Source organism: Podarcis gaigeae (assembly GCF_964106915.1).
Source record: "Podarcis gaigeae genome assembly, chromosome: 5".
In the NCBI taxonomy this organism is placed as follows: domain Eukaryota; kingdom Metazoa; phylum Chordata; class Lepidosauria; order Squamata; family Lacertidae; genus Podarcis; species Podarcis gaigeae.
Window position 1 is genome coordinate 73,246,885 of NC_139681.1, and position 12,294 is coordinate 73,259,178.

Genomic DNA, 12,294 nt, shown 5'->3' on the forward strand with positions numbered 1-12,294 from the left:
CTTTCATGTAAGATGGCACAGAACTGGCATCCAATCCAGAGAAATAATCATGTGCAATACACCATCCCATGCCAACCATAGCCAATGTATGCAGAATGAACAAAGTATCAGGTGTGTGTGTGTGTGTGTGTGTGTGTGTGTGTGTGTGTCCCCTAATTGGTTTTCAGCCACTCTAAATCATACAATGACATAACAACAACAACAACAACAACAACAATTTATTTGTACCCCACCCATCTGGCTGGGTTTCCCCAGCCACTCTGGGCAGCTTCCATAGAAACCAAAAATATACTAAAATATCAAACATTAAAAACTTCCCTGAACAGGGCTGCCTTAAGATGTCTTCTGCATTGTGTCCATCTCAGTGCTTAGTTTGAGCACAAGACACGGTCAAGCATGGTGCCCCCATGCCAATAGCAGCCAAAATGTTACCCAAAAGCTAATTTGGAGATGGGGCAGGGTGTGTGGACCCCTCGTAAGCAGTGGTTATTACTTTTCAATCCAACTACTTGGGATGATAAAACATTATTTGGCAGGAATGTTAAAGGTCAACCTTGTTTTTACTGCACTAAAGTTTCCCCCTTTGTCCAAATCATAAAATGATGCCCACCACATATGGAACAAGTCAAAATCCTAAGTCACATTGTGAAGCTGGAAAAGGATTAATGGTTGAATCATGGTGAAAGTGCTGTGCATGTAGACAAAAACCCCAGATTTAACTTGGCTTAAGAGACAGAGAAAGGATCATCCAAACCCTGTGATTCAAGTCTAGAAAGAAGTAGTTGTTTAAACAGGTTGCTTTAAATATGTTTCCCTTCGGCTGCAATAAATATAATTCAAGTGATTATGAAGAAATTCACAAATGTGGAGGTTTGACAAAAGCCAGTTAATAGGATGTTTTTGTTTTTTTACTTGTTAATAAAAGTTACAGTACAAGATCTAAGTATTCTGAGAATTTAGTCTTAGAAGTAGTCCTTCAAGAAGCTATAAGGCTGAGGAGGGACAAACTTCCCAAGAGTAGTAATTCCAGAAACCTCCTGGATGAAGCAGCTTACTTACTAGCTCCACTTCCAATTGTCCGATGAAAAAGTTGCGACATTCGAGGACCAAGAGGACCAAACAGATGTGGAGGAAGACCTCTAGCTTCCAACAGAGCTAGAGACAAAAATATACATATAACTTATTTGCAACTCATGCACAGCACCGTAATTTATAATTCACATCACAGACTTTCAGTGTTGTAGCACAGATTATTAGGATGATTAAACCCTACACCATAACAATAGTGAGCCAATTCTAATCAAGATCTGAGTGCAGTGAAGAATTTTAATATGGGCCGAGCTAGAACTGCTAACTTAGAAGCAATATTTTACATGCATTTACCCAGTCAACGGCCCCAAGCCTTCAAAGCAGTACGAGTTTAAAATAATTACTAGCATACATCCCACTTGAACACCTACTTAAAACAACGAAAACTTAGAAAACCTATTTATTCTGATTGAAAATGAAAGTTCCAATACCTATTAATGGTACTACTTAAGACAGCTAAAGGTTTCTATTAAGGACAAAAGGCAGTTGAATCCTCTTTGCTCTTCTAAAAAGAAAAAAAAATTAAGAGCAAGGACTGCCAACTACCACCTAGAAGATAACGAAGCCAGTCTTTAGAGGATGCAGCGCTTGACCAAACAAAAAGATAAAACATTTTCTAATCACCATAAAAGCTGTTCCTTCCAATAATGAAACTTTGACTTTACAGTGTATGACGGCAAATGCAGTTCCAGAAATCAGAATGGGCAACATCCAGTGATAAGCAGACCCAGTGCAATCTATGTACATTTATTTCAATCGATCTATTCTAACTTAGTTCTGTCTACTCAAAAGAACAATTTCACTGGATATCACCCAATGCCATTTCCAATCTTCTCACCTCAAAAGTTTTATTTTTTATTTTAACAATGAAGATTTCACTTAAGTGATATGCCATCAATAACCAGAGTAACTGGAGTAGAAACAGTGAAAAAAGACATACAAGTCCTGGAAAATTAATGCTGACTGATCTACATTTCCTTCCCAAACAATATAAAAGTGCAGCATTAAAAATCCTTAACATTTTAGAACAAATCTAAAAGCTTTGTTAATATTTATTTACTGTAGTCATGAGTGTAACATAAGCCTCTTAGTTTGTACCTTGCAATCTCCCCATCTCAGAATCATCCGATTCACTTTCACCAGAGGTAGTCATGCCCACAGCCCCAGCAACAGAACTAGAAGCTACAGGAGGGGAAAAAAATTAGTGGCACTATATTAATAAGTCACACAGTATACATACTTGTTAACTCTTCCTGAAATCCTCCTTCCAAAGTAGTCAAAGAAAACCTTTAATGACTCCAGTAGGAATAGGAATGGGCATACAAAAAAAGCAGGTTTATTTTTAGTCTTGACCCACATAGTATGGAATGACTGCACTTGAACACACAAGGTCAGTTTAAACTTTCAGCCATGCAATATGGTTGAAACTTTGGGGCTTCTTTTTCTTTAGTAAATAAGCAATTTAAAACAGAGGGCAATGGCATTATACCATATAAAATAATAACAGTTCAAACATATTTGCTTAAAGAGAAAACTGACAGGAATATTCAGAATTAGGAGCTATAATCAGAACTTGGTGTGCTTTGCACCCTGCAACAAGGCTGCCAAACAACAGATATGCACTAATACAGTTTGTAGGATTAGACTAGTGTAGCAGCTTTGTAGCTTTCACAAAACCACAGAGGTGAAAGAGGCAGAGGAAACACTTCCCACAAGCTTGTGGAACAGACAAACATTTGTTCAGGATACTATTAATTTGCTTGCTTGCAGGGTAAGTTGCCAACAGCAAAAATCTATGCATGTTTACTCAGAACAAAATTCCATAGATTTCAGTGGGATTTACTCCCTAGAAAGATTGCATATGTCTGCCCATAACAATGAAAAGTGAAGGGTGTTAAGATGCTTCTATTACCTGTTAATAGAAGTATAAACAAAACTAAGCAAATTAAAACTAACGTGCAAAAACAGCCAGTGAGCAAATGGCTTTACTTATATTCAGCAACACTTCTTACCAAAATGAAGTCAGTAGATCTATGATCCTATTAAGCACATGGTATATTGGACAGGAGCCAAGGCAAATGAACGCTCACTCCTTTTTAACCACAGGAGAGGTATCAGGAGTCACATACACACACCCTGCCCTCACTGTCCCTTGACAAATATATTTAAAGGAAAACATCAACATTAAACCACAGTTAATACTAGCTAGGATTCCTTGTTTTAACAAGAATCTCAGCCAAACTTGAAACCTCAGTAAGAGACTACATATTTTTAGAAGGCGAGATCTAAATTTATCTTCAACTGACTTGAATACAAACATAGGTATCACTAAGTGTAGCTGGTTCAAGAAAAAATAGAAATAGCAGTCCCATCCACAGGTTCTTAAGAGGAAACTGTTGGCAGAGTATGCTTTGAAGCTAAAGAACTACTTTAGGTACATGGTTTGGGAATGCTAAATGGGTCCTCTTTGGCTATATTATAAACTGTCTTTCAAAGTCTCAAATGGAGTATAACAGATCACAAAGTGGAAACATTTCAAGTAACTCAAGTCCAAAGACCCTTTGAGCATTTTCTCCTTTTTTAAATCTGGCCAAAACAGAGCACCAAATAAAGCATGTAATCTCAGATACTTAAGTGTACTAGTATTGACATTTCTAGGCAGAGCAAATACAAACAATTTCTGGACAATAACTGCTTTTTCTGTGCCAGTGTTGAGTGACACTAGTTAACTATACCTGCTGCTCCTTGTGGAGCCTCATCAGCTCGTGCAGCTGAAGAATTAACTCCATCCTGGTTGTTATCAGGATCAGCCATTTTCTCCTGTCGGCGAGCTTCAGCTGCTCCTCTTTTGCCCAGGCCAGAGCCTCGCCGACTGAAAACAGAGTTATCAGAAGCCATCGAGATTACGCTATGTGGTCTACAGTGCTGGTACTATCAGCACTCAAAATTAAACCATGCAGACATGGAGTCATAACAGAACAGTTAAACTATATGCAAAAAGTTTTTAAAAGGGAAGTTCAAACAGTCACATCTGCAGATGAAGCAGATGAGACATGTTGAGAAAAAGAGATGCATTATCAACATTATCACATCCATGCTTCGCTGACTTCAAAAACTACTTGTTCAGATATGCCTACAAAGAAATTTCCTTCTATTTTCCTAATTTCTATAGAAAAACAAAATTTCTGTATTGTTCAAAACAGCTGGTGAGTAATAACACATCTTTAAGACCTCACACCAGGCTAGTTAACAGCACTGTAATTAGATTATCTGAATTGGGCCGTAGTTGTCTTGTAACAGGTTAGGTTATTTTGTAGTGTCCATTTCAGCGCTGAGAAATTGAGCCCCTTTATTAAATTATCCTGTCTCTTGGGTGGTTTATTGCATATTATCCTGTAGCCACCACGACACAAATATAGGTTGTCAATAAGAATGTGCTTTCTAAACTCTTCGGGGAGATTCCCTCAAACACAAATTCATCTTCACAATCTTAACATACATGTAATTTTTAAAGTTCGAAAATACCTGGTACTAGCACAGGAGCCCGTGGTCTTTTGCCGTGTGCTCCGCCTTAAACTGGGGAGCTCCGCAGGTGGTGATTCACTGCGCTTTTTTGTTGATTTTCTTAAGCCTAAAGAGAGAAAAAGACAGCTAAAACAAAGACAATTCTAGTTTCTTTACGAAGACTGTGCTTCAGAAAATGAAACGAAGCTGCACATTCAAGGGAAAACACAAATTGTATTTATTCTCTATCAGATACAATACCTCCTGTGTTGCATGTATTTATGTGGTTAACAACATCACATTATATGCAACAACCTTGCCCGGCTATGCCCCTCTTTAATAAAAAGATGGGGGAAAGGTCCACATTGTATGGTGGTGGACTTGTATTCCAATACTTGAACTGGGACCATAAAATAGATGACAAATTTCAAGATTTTCTTCCACCCTGAATTGCAAAGCCTTTTTAAAGAAAGAAAACTTATTGAAGCATGCATCAGAATCCATCTGAAGTTTCTGGGCTTACCACAAACAATTTGTTGGAGCATACTGAAGAATTTTCTACCTTTACTCTTTTTGGCTTAGTGTTACATGGGAACCAGTCTTGGCTTCCTGAGTCTCCCCAAAACAAATCACAAGCAGTAAAGCCAAGGTTACCAGAACTAAGCCAAGTCAGAACTTGTTTGTATTATTAGCTGAAGGACAGGCATTCAAAGAGTATGCATGGATGCAAGAATCTCAAATGTGGATTTCTATTCAATCAAGCTCAGCAACTGCAGCTGAACAAGTTCCTTTCTCCTTTCTCCTTAAAGCTAGGATCTTAACAGGGCAGTCACTTAAAAAAATATCATGTGTAAAATAATGGGAAAGGTAAGACAAAATCCTTGCTAGTCCTGTGAAGGAAGTATAAGCGACATTTTGAGAGATCCACTTGTTGAAGGCCAAAGTCCTAGATTAAGTACTACGCGTGAACAGAGTGATGTCCTTGGTCTACATCTCAAAACGACCTCAAGGCCTCACAAGGCACAATCTGAACTAAAGCTAGAAATACAGGCATTGCCACTGGGGTCATTTCAAGTGCTATGCATTTTTCCTTAAGCTTCTTTTGAAGGAAACTAGCAGTTGCATATTTCAAAGTTGTATTTAGGAGTACCAGTTTGTGATATAACTTTGAACACAGATTTCAAGCAGTACTCTGGAGTGAATTTCCATTTTAGAGGGAAGTTGAACCTACAGAAGAGCTATGAAATGTGACTGAGCAGCAAATTTTTATTTTTAAATATGCAAGAGTTTGAAATCTATGTTCTAACAGTAAGAATGCAAAAGATATCCAAAACAATAGCATTGTTTAAACAAAGGAAGGTTATTCCTTTTCAGAAGTTTAGAACAAAGGCTATGGGATATCAATGCATGGAAAACTACTGAAGTCACACAGTCATAACTCATGTTGCGTCTGCTTCAGGATACATGTTTCGTGTTGCGTCCCGCGGCAACCCGGCAGTACCGGAACAGGTTACTTCTGGGATTCGCCACTCGCACGTGCGCAGAACCGCTAAATCGCGCTGCGCGCATGCGCAGACATGGGGCTTCAGCTTGCGTTAGTTCAGTGTTACGGATGGGCCTCTGGAATGGATCCCGTCCGTAACACAAGGTTCCACTGTATTTTGGTAATAATAGCTAGAATACGTGATAAAACCAAGAGAGGTTAGAGGTTGTGAAAGGCTGTGTCTACAATATGCATTCAGAAGTGGACCCTATCCCTCTTCCAAGGAGTGAGGCACTCTATGTAGAAAATGAAATATATTCCGATCATCTTAGAGACTTAACACCAATTTTTAAATAAGAGCTCGGAACTGTTCTTGATCTGGGAGCTGGAGCAACTTAGCTGAACAATGTTTAGACTAGTAGCTTCTGTCCCACACCATGTTATGTGGTTTAATCTACCATCAGACCAGGGTGTATGCCTAAGAGCATCCAAGCAACCTGTTGCAAAGCTGACTTGAAAATGCTTTAGCTGCTCAGTTACCAGAAGTAGCCGAGTTATTAACTACTTTAGAGATAAATTTCCTTATATCACGCCTATCCACCTCAAGACTCAGAAGGATTCTGAAACCTTGCATGCACCTGAATTCAGGCCACAGGTTGCAAAAACAATCATTTCCCATCATCGGATAGCAAGCTGCAAATTTATTTTACCAGCATAAGCCTTCCTAAGATCATTTATGTATCATAACCTTAAGATGAGACTACTACCTATACATCTAGGACATAAGCACAAGCTCTCCAGAGTCTTAGCAAAGGACTTTCTCATCAACTCCTACTTGATCTTTCAAACTGGAAATTATTACTATTACTATGTACCTGTCCTCCTTTCCCAAGGTCCCAGGGCAGGTTACAACACCAAAATACAACATAAAAATGACTTAGAACAACTTAAAATCACAAAAATAGGGTGGGCGCTAAAAAATATAGGCCTCAAGTGCCAAAAGCCAGGGTAAAGAGGTGTCTTCAGAATCTGCAAGAAGTTGTAAAATGAAGATGCCAGAAGCACCTCTGTGATGAGGGAGTTTCACAACTTGGGGGCTGCCACAGAGAATACCCTCTCTCAGCCCACTACTACCCAAGCCCCTGATGGTGGAGGAACTAGCAAGAATGACCCTTCTGCCACTCTTAGCACCCCTTCACTTATGATAACACATTGTGGCCTATTCTGACTAGTAGCAGCTTTGTAAGGCCTAAATTAGAGGTTTTTCTTAGCCTTACTACAAGATACCCATTGTTGAAGTGTCAGGGATCAAACCCAGGCCCTTTTGCATGCAAGGGACAGCTGAGTTGCACAATTGACTCTTCCCATATTTTTACTTGATAGCAGCTTGGAACTAACCTTTGGGATTAATTGGTGAATATTAGTCAGTTGTACCAGTGCTTTCTTTCTTCCCTGTTATTTCAACCTATGAAATCTAAACTATATGGACAATGTAAAACAACAACAAAAAACCCTATTCTCTACTGTTAAGCATTTGGTCTTCTGATTGTACTGATTTACAGTAACCAGAACTTGATCCTGTACTAGCCAGCCAGCTCATGAAGTTAAGTGTGAGGCTCTTCTGTGTTTCAACTATGGTGGAAGCACAACTGGTGGGGTCAAGAGATAGGGCTCTCAATGGTCATAAAATCCCAACTGTCTTCTCTTAGTTTGCGAAGACTTTTTCCTGCCAGCAGACTAAATCTCCTTTTTTTACTGGAAGACTGTGTTTTATCTGCTATGCCTTGGTTAGATTTTATTTATTAAATTTGTATTCCACCCTTCAGCCTAAAGGTACGCCGGCTGAGACCCTACCTGCCTGTGGACTGTCTTGCTAGAGTGGTTGCATGCTCTGGTTATCTCCTGCTTGGACTACTGCAATGTGCTCAACCTGAGGCTACCTTTGAAGGTAACTCGGAAACTACAACTAATCCAGAATGTGTCAGCTAGACTGGTGACTGGGAGTGGCCGCCAAAACCAAAAACACTGGTCCTGAAGGATCTTTATTGGTTCCCAGTGCGTTTCTGAGCAAAATTCAAAGTGTTGCTGCTGACCTTTAAAGCCCTAAATGGCCTTGGCCCAGTATACCTGAAGGAACATCTCCACTCCCATCGCTCAGCACAGACACTGAGGTCCTCCTCTGAGGGTCTTCTGCTGTTTCCTTCACTGTGAGAAGCAAAATTACAGGGAACCAGGCAGAGGGCCTTCTCAGTAGTGGCGCCCTCCCAGTGGAACACCCTTCAGATGTCAAGGAGATAAAGAACTACATAACTTTTAGAAGACATCTGAAGGCAGCCCTGTATTAGGAAGTTTTTAATGTTTGATGTTTATTATGTTTTGATATATGCTGGGTGGAGTAAATAATAATAATAATAATAATAATAATGATGATGATGATGATGATAGGGATGATGATGTCACTAATGTATGAAAGAGACATCAAAAAAGCAACACATCTGAACAACCTCCCTCTCTCCAAAATATCAAACCAATTCAACAGCAGTCTGGGTCGCACACCAGTTTCCACAGGCTGAAAAAAGAGATTTGGTGCTGCAAAACACCTCTGGGCTACTTAATCAGAGGTTATGGACTGTGCTCCTGGGTAGTATTACTAAACACACATAGTTCTAAGGCATAGCAGAGAAGGACTATAAAACCTTGGTAAATAATATATAAACAAGGTGATATCAGGGGATGAAAATATTTCAGGGTCCATATTTCAGGGTCCATATTAAAAAGCATACCCAATGTTAAGTTATTGTACAGTAAGACAAGCAACTTGGAATAGAGACTAAGGATCAGTTCATATTTTGGATTAAATCTTTGCATCCAGAAAACTAGCAACCTGAATAGATCAGGTCAAACCCTCTCTTCTTCAACATGGAGTTGTCCCCCCTATGGGGAAGTATTAAAATATACACCTCTGCATCTATAGCTGAAGTATTACAGTAGCTTCTCCTTGGCTATAACAGCTGTACAGACTTCCCCTCCCCATGATTCTCACCTGCAAATTACTTCTTATACTATTTAATGCAAATCCTGCACAATAAGCATGTTACATAAGGTGGTCAAATTTCAAGCCCTCACATAAGTAAAAACATTTTCAACTTACTTGCTAGTTTAGCCTGCAATCCTGAAGGCCCGGGTTTTGATGCCTCTGGCTTAGAAGAACCTGGCAGAGTCAGTTTTGTTTTAGGCAGGCTAACCTTGGGGCTGAAACGAGCAGCCCAATCAAACTTTGAAGAGCCACTTATTTTATTCTGTTCTTTATCACGGCTACTTCTCCGTGGGCTGGGGCTGGATGCAGATCTGGAACGCCTGGCCTTACTCTGGTCTTTCCCCTGTTTCACTCTGGCACCCTGAGGAACAGCAGAAGAGGCAGAAGCAACAACAGAAGAGGAGGAGGATGTGGAGGCTGAAGAGGAAGAATCTGTGATGGTGCTACACCCAGCTTTGGCTGAGCTCGCTGATTTTGAAGCCAGCTTGGTGGGTTTTGCTGGTCTCTCTTCACTGCCAGTCGATTCAGCTGGTGGACGACTCTTTACAATGGATGAGGTCTCTGTCCTTTTCCGTTTCTGGCTTCGGGAGCCACTGGCAGCTCCACCCTTTCTGGTATGAGCCTTGCTTGTTGATGGCAATTGTGAAGACTTTGACTCCTGCTCTTGATGCAAGTGTCTTTTCTTAGACTTAGTCTGTGGCTTGTTTGTTTCCAAATCTGAGGAAGAATCAGCGTGCTGAAGTGCTTTGGTTTTTTTGGCAGGGCTAGGAGAATTTGTCTGGTTGTAATCTGGGCTAGCACTGCGTTTCACTCCTCGAGGACTGTCCTTTTTAGGCACCTGCCCTGGTTTTTGCCGCTCCAAAGTATTGTCTGTGTCCAGAGCCTCTTGTTGTGGAATTATAATAGCAGATGAGGTACAGCCTCTGTTGTGGGGGAGAAAAAAGCAGTATCATCATCATCATCATCATCATCATCATCATCTTCTACAGAGTCATCCAGCTATTTAATTTGTGGTATTCCAAGGAAAGGAAATTATAATAGCTACTTTTTTTACTATCTAAAATGCAAAAATCTACATTAAACTTTTAATTCTGATTTTAGTAAGCAACTTTGATTGAAGCAGTAGTGCTGAAAGCTTTACAGAAACTTGTATTGTCAACATGTGTGTCTCTAACATACTAAACAATTAATACTGAAAAGTGACCACTTCAGTATTGCATTCTTTTTTTTTCTTTTTCCATTTTAGAATTTTCACCAAAAAGGTAATGGATATTCAAAAATGCAGTATAGCTGGGGAAAATTTCCAGGCTGCAGTTCAAGAAATAACAGATATAACAGAAACTGGGGTCATCAAATGAAGTGGTGGTGGTTCGGGGTAGACAAAAGGAAGCACTTCATTACATAGCACATATAACTATATAGCATCCATAAATAAAATTGTTATTGCTTACAACAGATACAACAATGAAGATTACAATATATACTGTTGAAGTTATATTTGTAAATTCAGAAAAATATAAGTTACCTTTTAGAAACTTGTCCCTTGGACTGTTCAGAAGTAGTATTGGACTGCACTTTGGGTGCCTTTGATACTGATTTTCTACTTTCAGAAGGGCTATGTGCCTTATGTTTTGCCTGCCCTAAATGTGACCTGTCAGTAAATAATTAAGAACAGAAAGCTATCAGGAAAACTGGCATACAAACACAAATGTATACATGGAGTATATTTGCAGTATAGTTTTCCATTAAGCCTATACAAAGATGTTCTAGGAAGAAAAGTTAGGTATATCAAAACATCAATTCTCTCAAATGAAATTATATCTCAAATTGGTATTCTTTGATATTTCCTGGCCTTTTCAGTCTTTCCATCATTTGCATTAAGCAGAGATTTGGAATCATGAACCTGTTTGGAAGTTTGTAGTTTCCTATATTCATTTGCATTTCCTCTTACTAACAATATGCATACGGACAACTAAGAAATGCTCCAAACCTCTCACTTTCACTCTACACAAATGATAAACATTTGCACAATGATTCTGTAGTTGATAAATCCTGCAGCTCCATAAAATTATTTGTAACTTGAGCAATTATTCACCAAATATACATTTAGCATTTTTATTTACCAAAATAAATCAGATGTCAATGGAATAAAAAACTATCTGACGTTTAGAAGACATCTGAAGGCAGCCCTGTTTAGGGAAGTTTTTAATGACTGATGTTTTAATGCATATTTAATCTCCTGTCAATAAAGAAATGCTAGTGGTTGGCAACAGTTTATCATTATCCTTTGAAATGGGGGGGGGGAGAATCACCATGTAATACAGAAATTAGAAATAAGTGAAGAGAAGGTGAAGCACAAGCTGCCACATGCACTACTGACGTAATGCTGAGGGAGATGTGCCCAGGCACGGTTAAGTAATATGATCAGCCACCAGAGTCCATCTCCTTCTTAATTATGCAGACCAATTGCTTGATATATCTTGGCCACTTGAGAGTTCAGTTACTCAATATTTCTAAAGTTAATAGCATTTGAATTAAATATCTGAAAATTAAGCTGCATCTGTTTAAACATAAATCTAGTCAGTCATACCACATCCTGTTAAGTCAGATTCACCAACCTTTGTGTGGAGAATACAGGGCATACAGTAATTATTAAAAAGATGCTGTTGTATCTCTGGATTTAGAGTAATTTATTTAAAATTTATTATGCATCCCTGAATGTCAAAATATGTTTCTAAATGGTTTACAAAGCATCAATAAACAGTTAAACAAACTATTAAAAGATAAATATCCAGGTCAAGATATTTGCGTAAACAAGTGCTTCAAAAGCCAGTGGAAAGCTAATATAGATGCCCCTGCCCCGAGTATTTTGGTTGGAAGTACATTCCATAAAACCAGTGCTACCACTGAGAAAGCCCATATCCGTGTTACTACAAAGCAACAATGATTAGGCCATGGAAGTCTAACGAGGCTCCATTTGTTCATCTTAATGATGTTACTGGGCAGTGGAGGGGGATTTGGTCTTTCAAGACATTAAGGACTCCAATTTACGTAGTTTAAAAAACCATCAACTTCAGAACCCATGGTCTGAAATCGGCTTGTTTTGAAGCTGGCCATCTTTATTGTCCAACCATGACTCCTAGTTTCAGACATGAGAGGAAGCCATGACCAGCTTAAACTG

The 12,294-nt window shown here is 39.1% G+C and overlaps 1 protein-coding gene across 9 annotated transcripts in view; it reads right to left on the reverse strand.

The window, feature by feature from the left end:
- TRIP12 (thyroid hormone receptor interactor 12) overlaps positions 1-12,294 on the reverse strand; it is a 71,021-nt gene that overhangs the window by 35,498 nt on the left and 23,229 nt on the right. For all 9 annotated transcript variants that reach the window (XR_014564252.1, XR_014564253.1, XM_083739005.1 and 6 more), the window contains exons 3-8: positions 10,639-10,764; positions 9,228-10,036; positions 4,615-4,720; positions 3,825-3,961; positions 2,188-2,271; positions 1,060-1,155 (exon numbers count right to left, since the gene is read on the reverse strand). Coding sequence is in view for 7 of the 9 variants with exons in the window: in XM_083739005.1 (XP_083595131.1) it covers positions 1,060-1,155; positions 2,188-2,271; positions 3,825-3,961; positions 4,615-4,720; positions 9,228-10,036; positions 10,639-10,764 (1,358 nt within the window). In the remaining 2 variants the exon portion in view is untranslated. The remainder of the gene's footprint in view (positions 1-1,059; positions 1,156-2,187; positions 2,272-3,824; positions 3,962-4,614; positions 4,721-9,227; positions 10,037-10,638; positions 10,765-12,294) is intronic.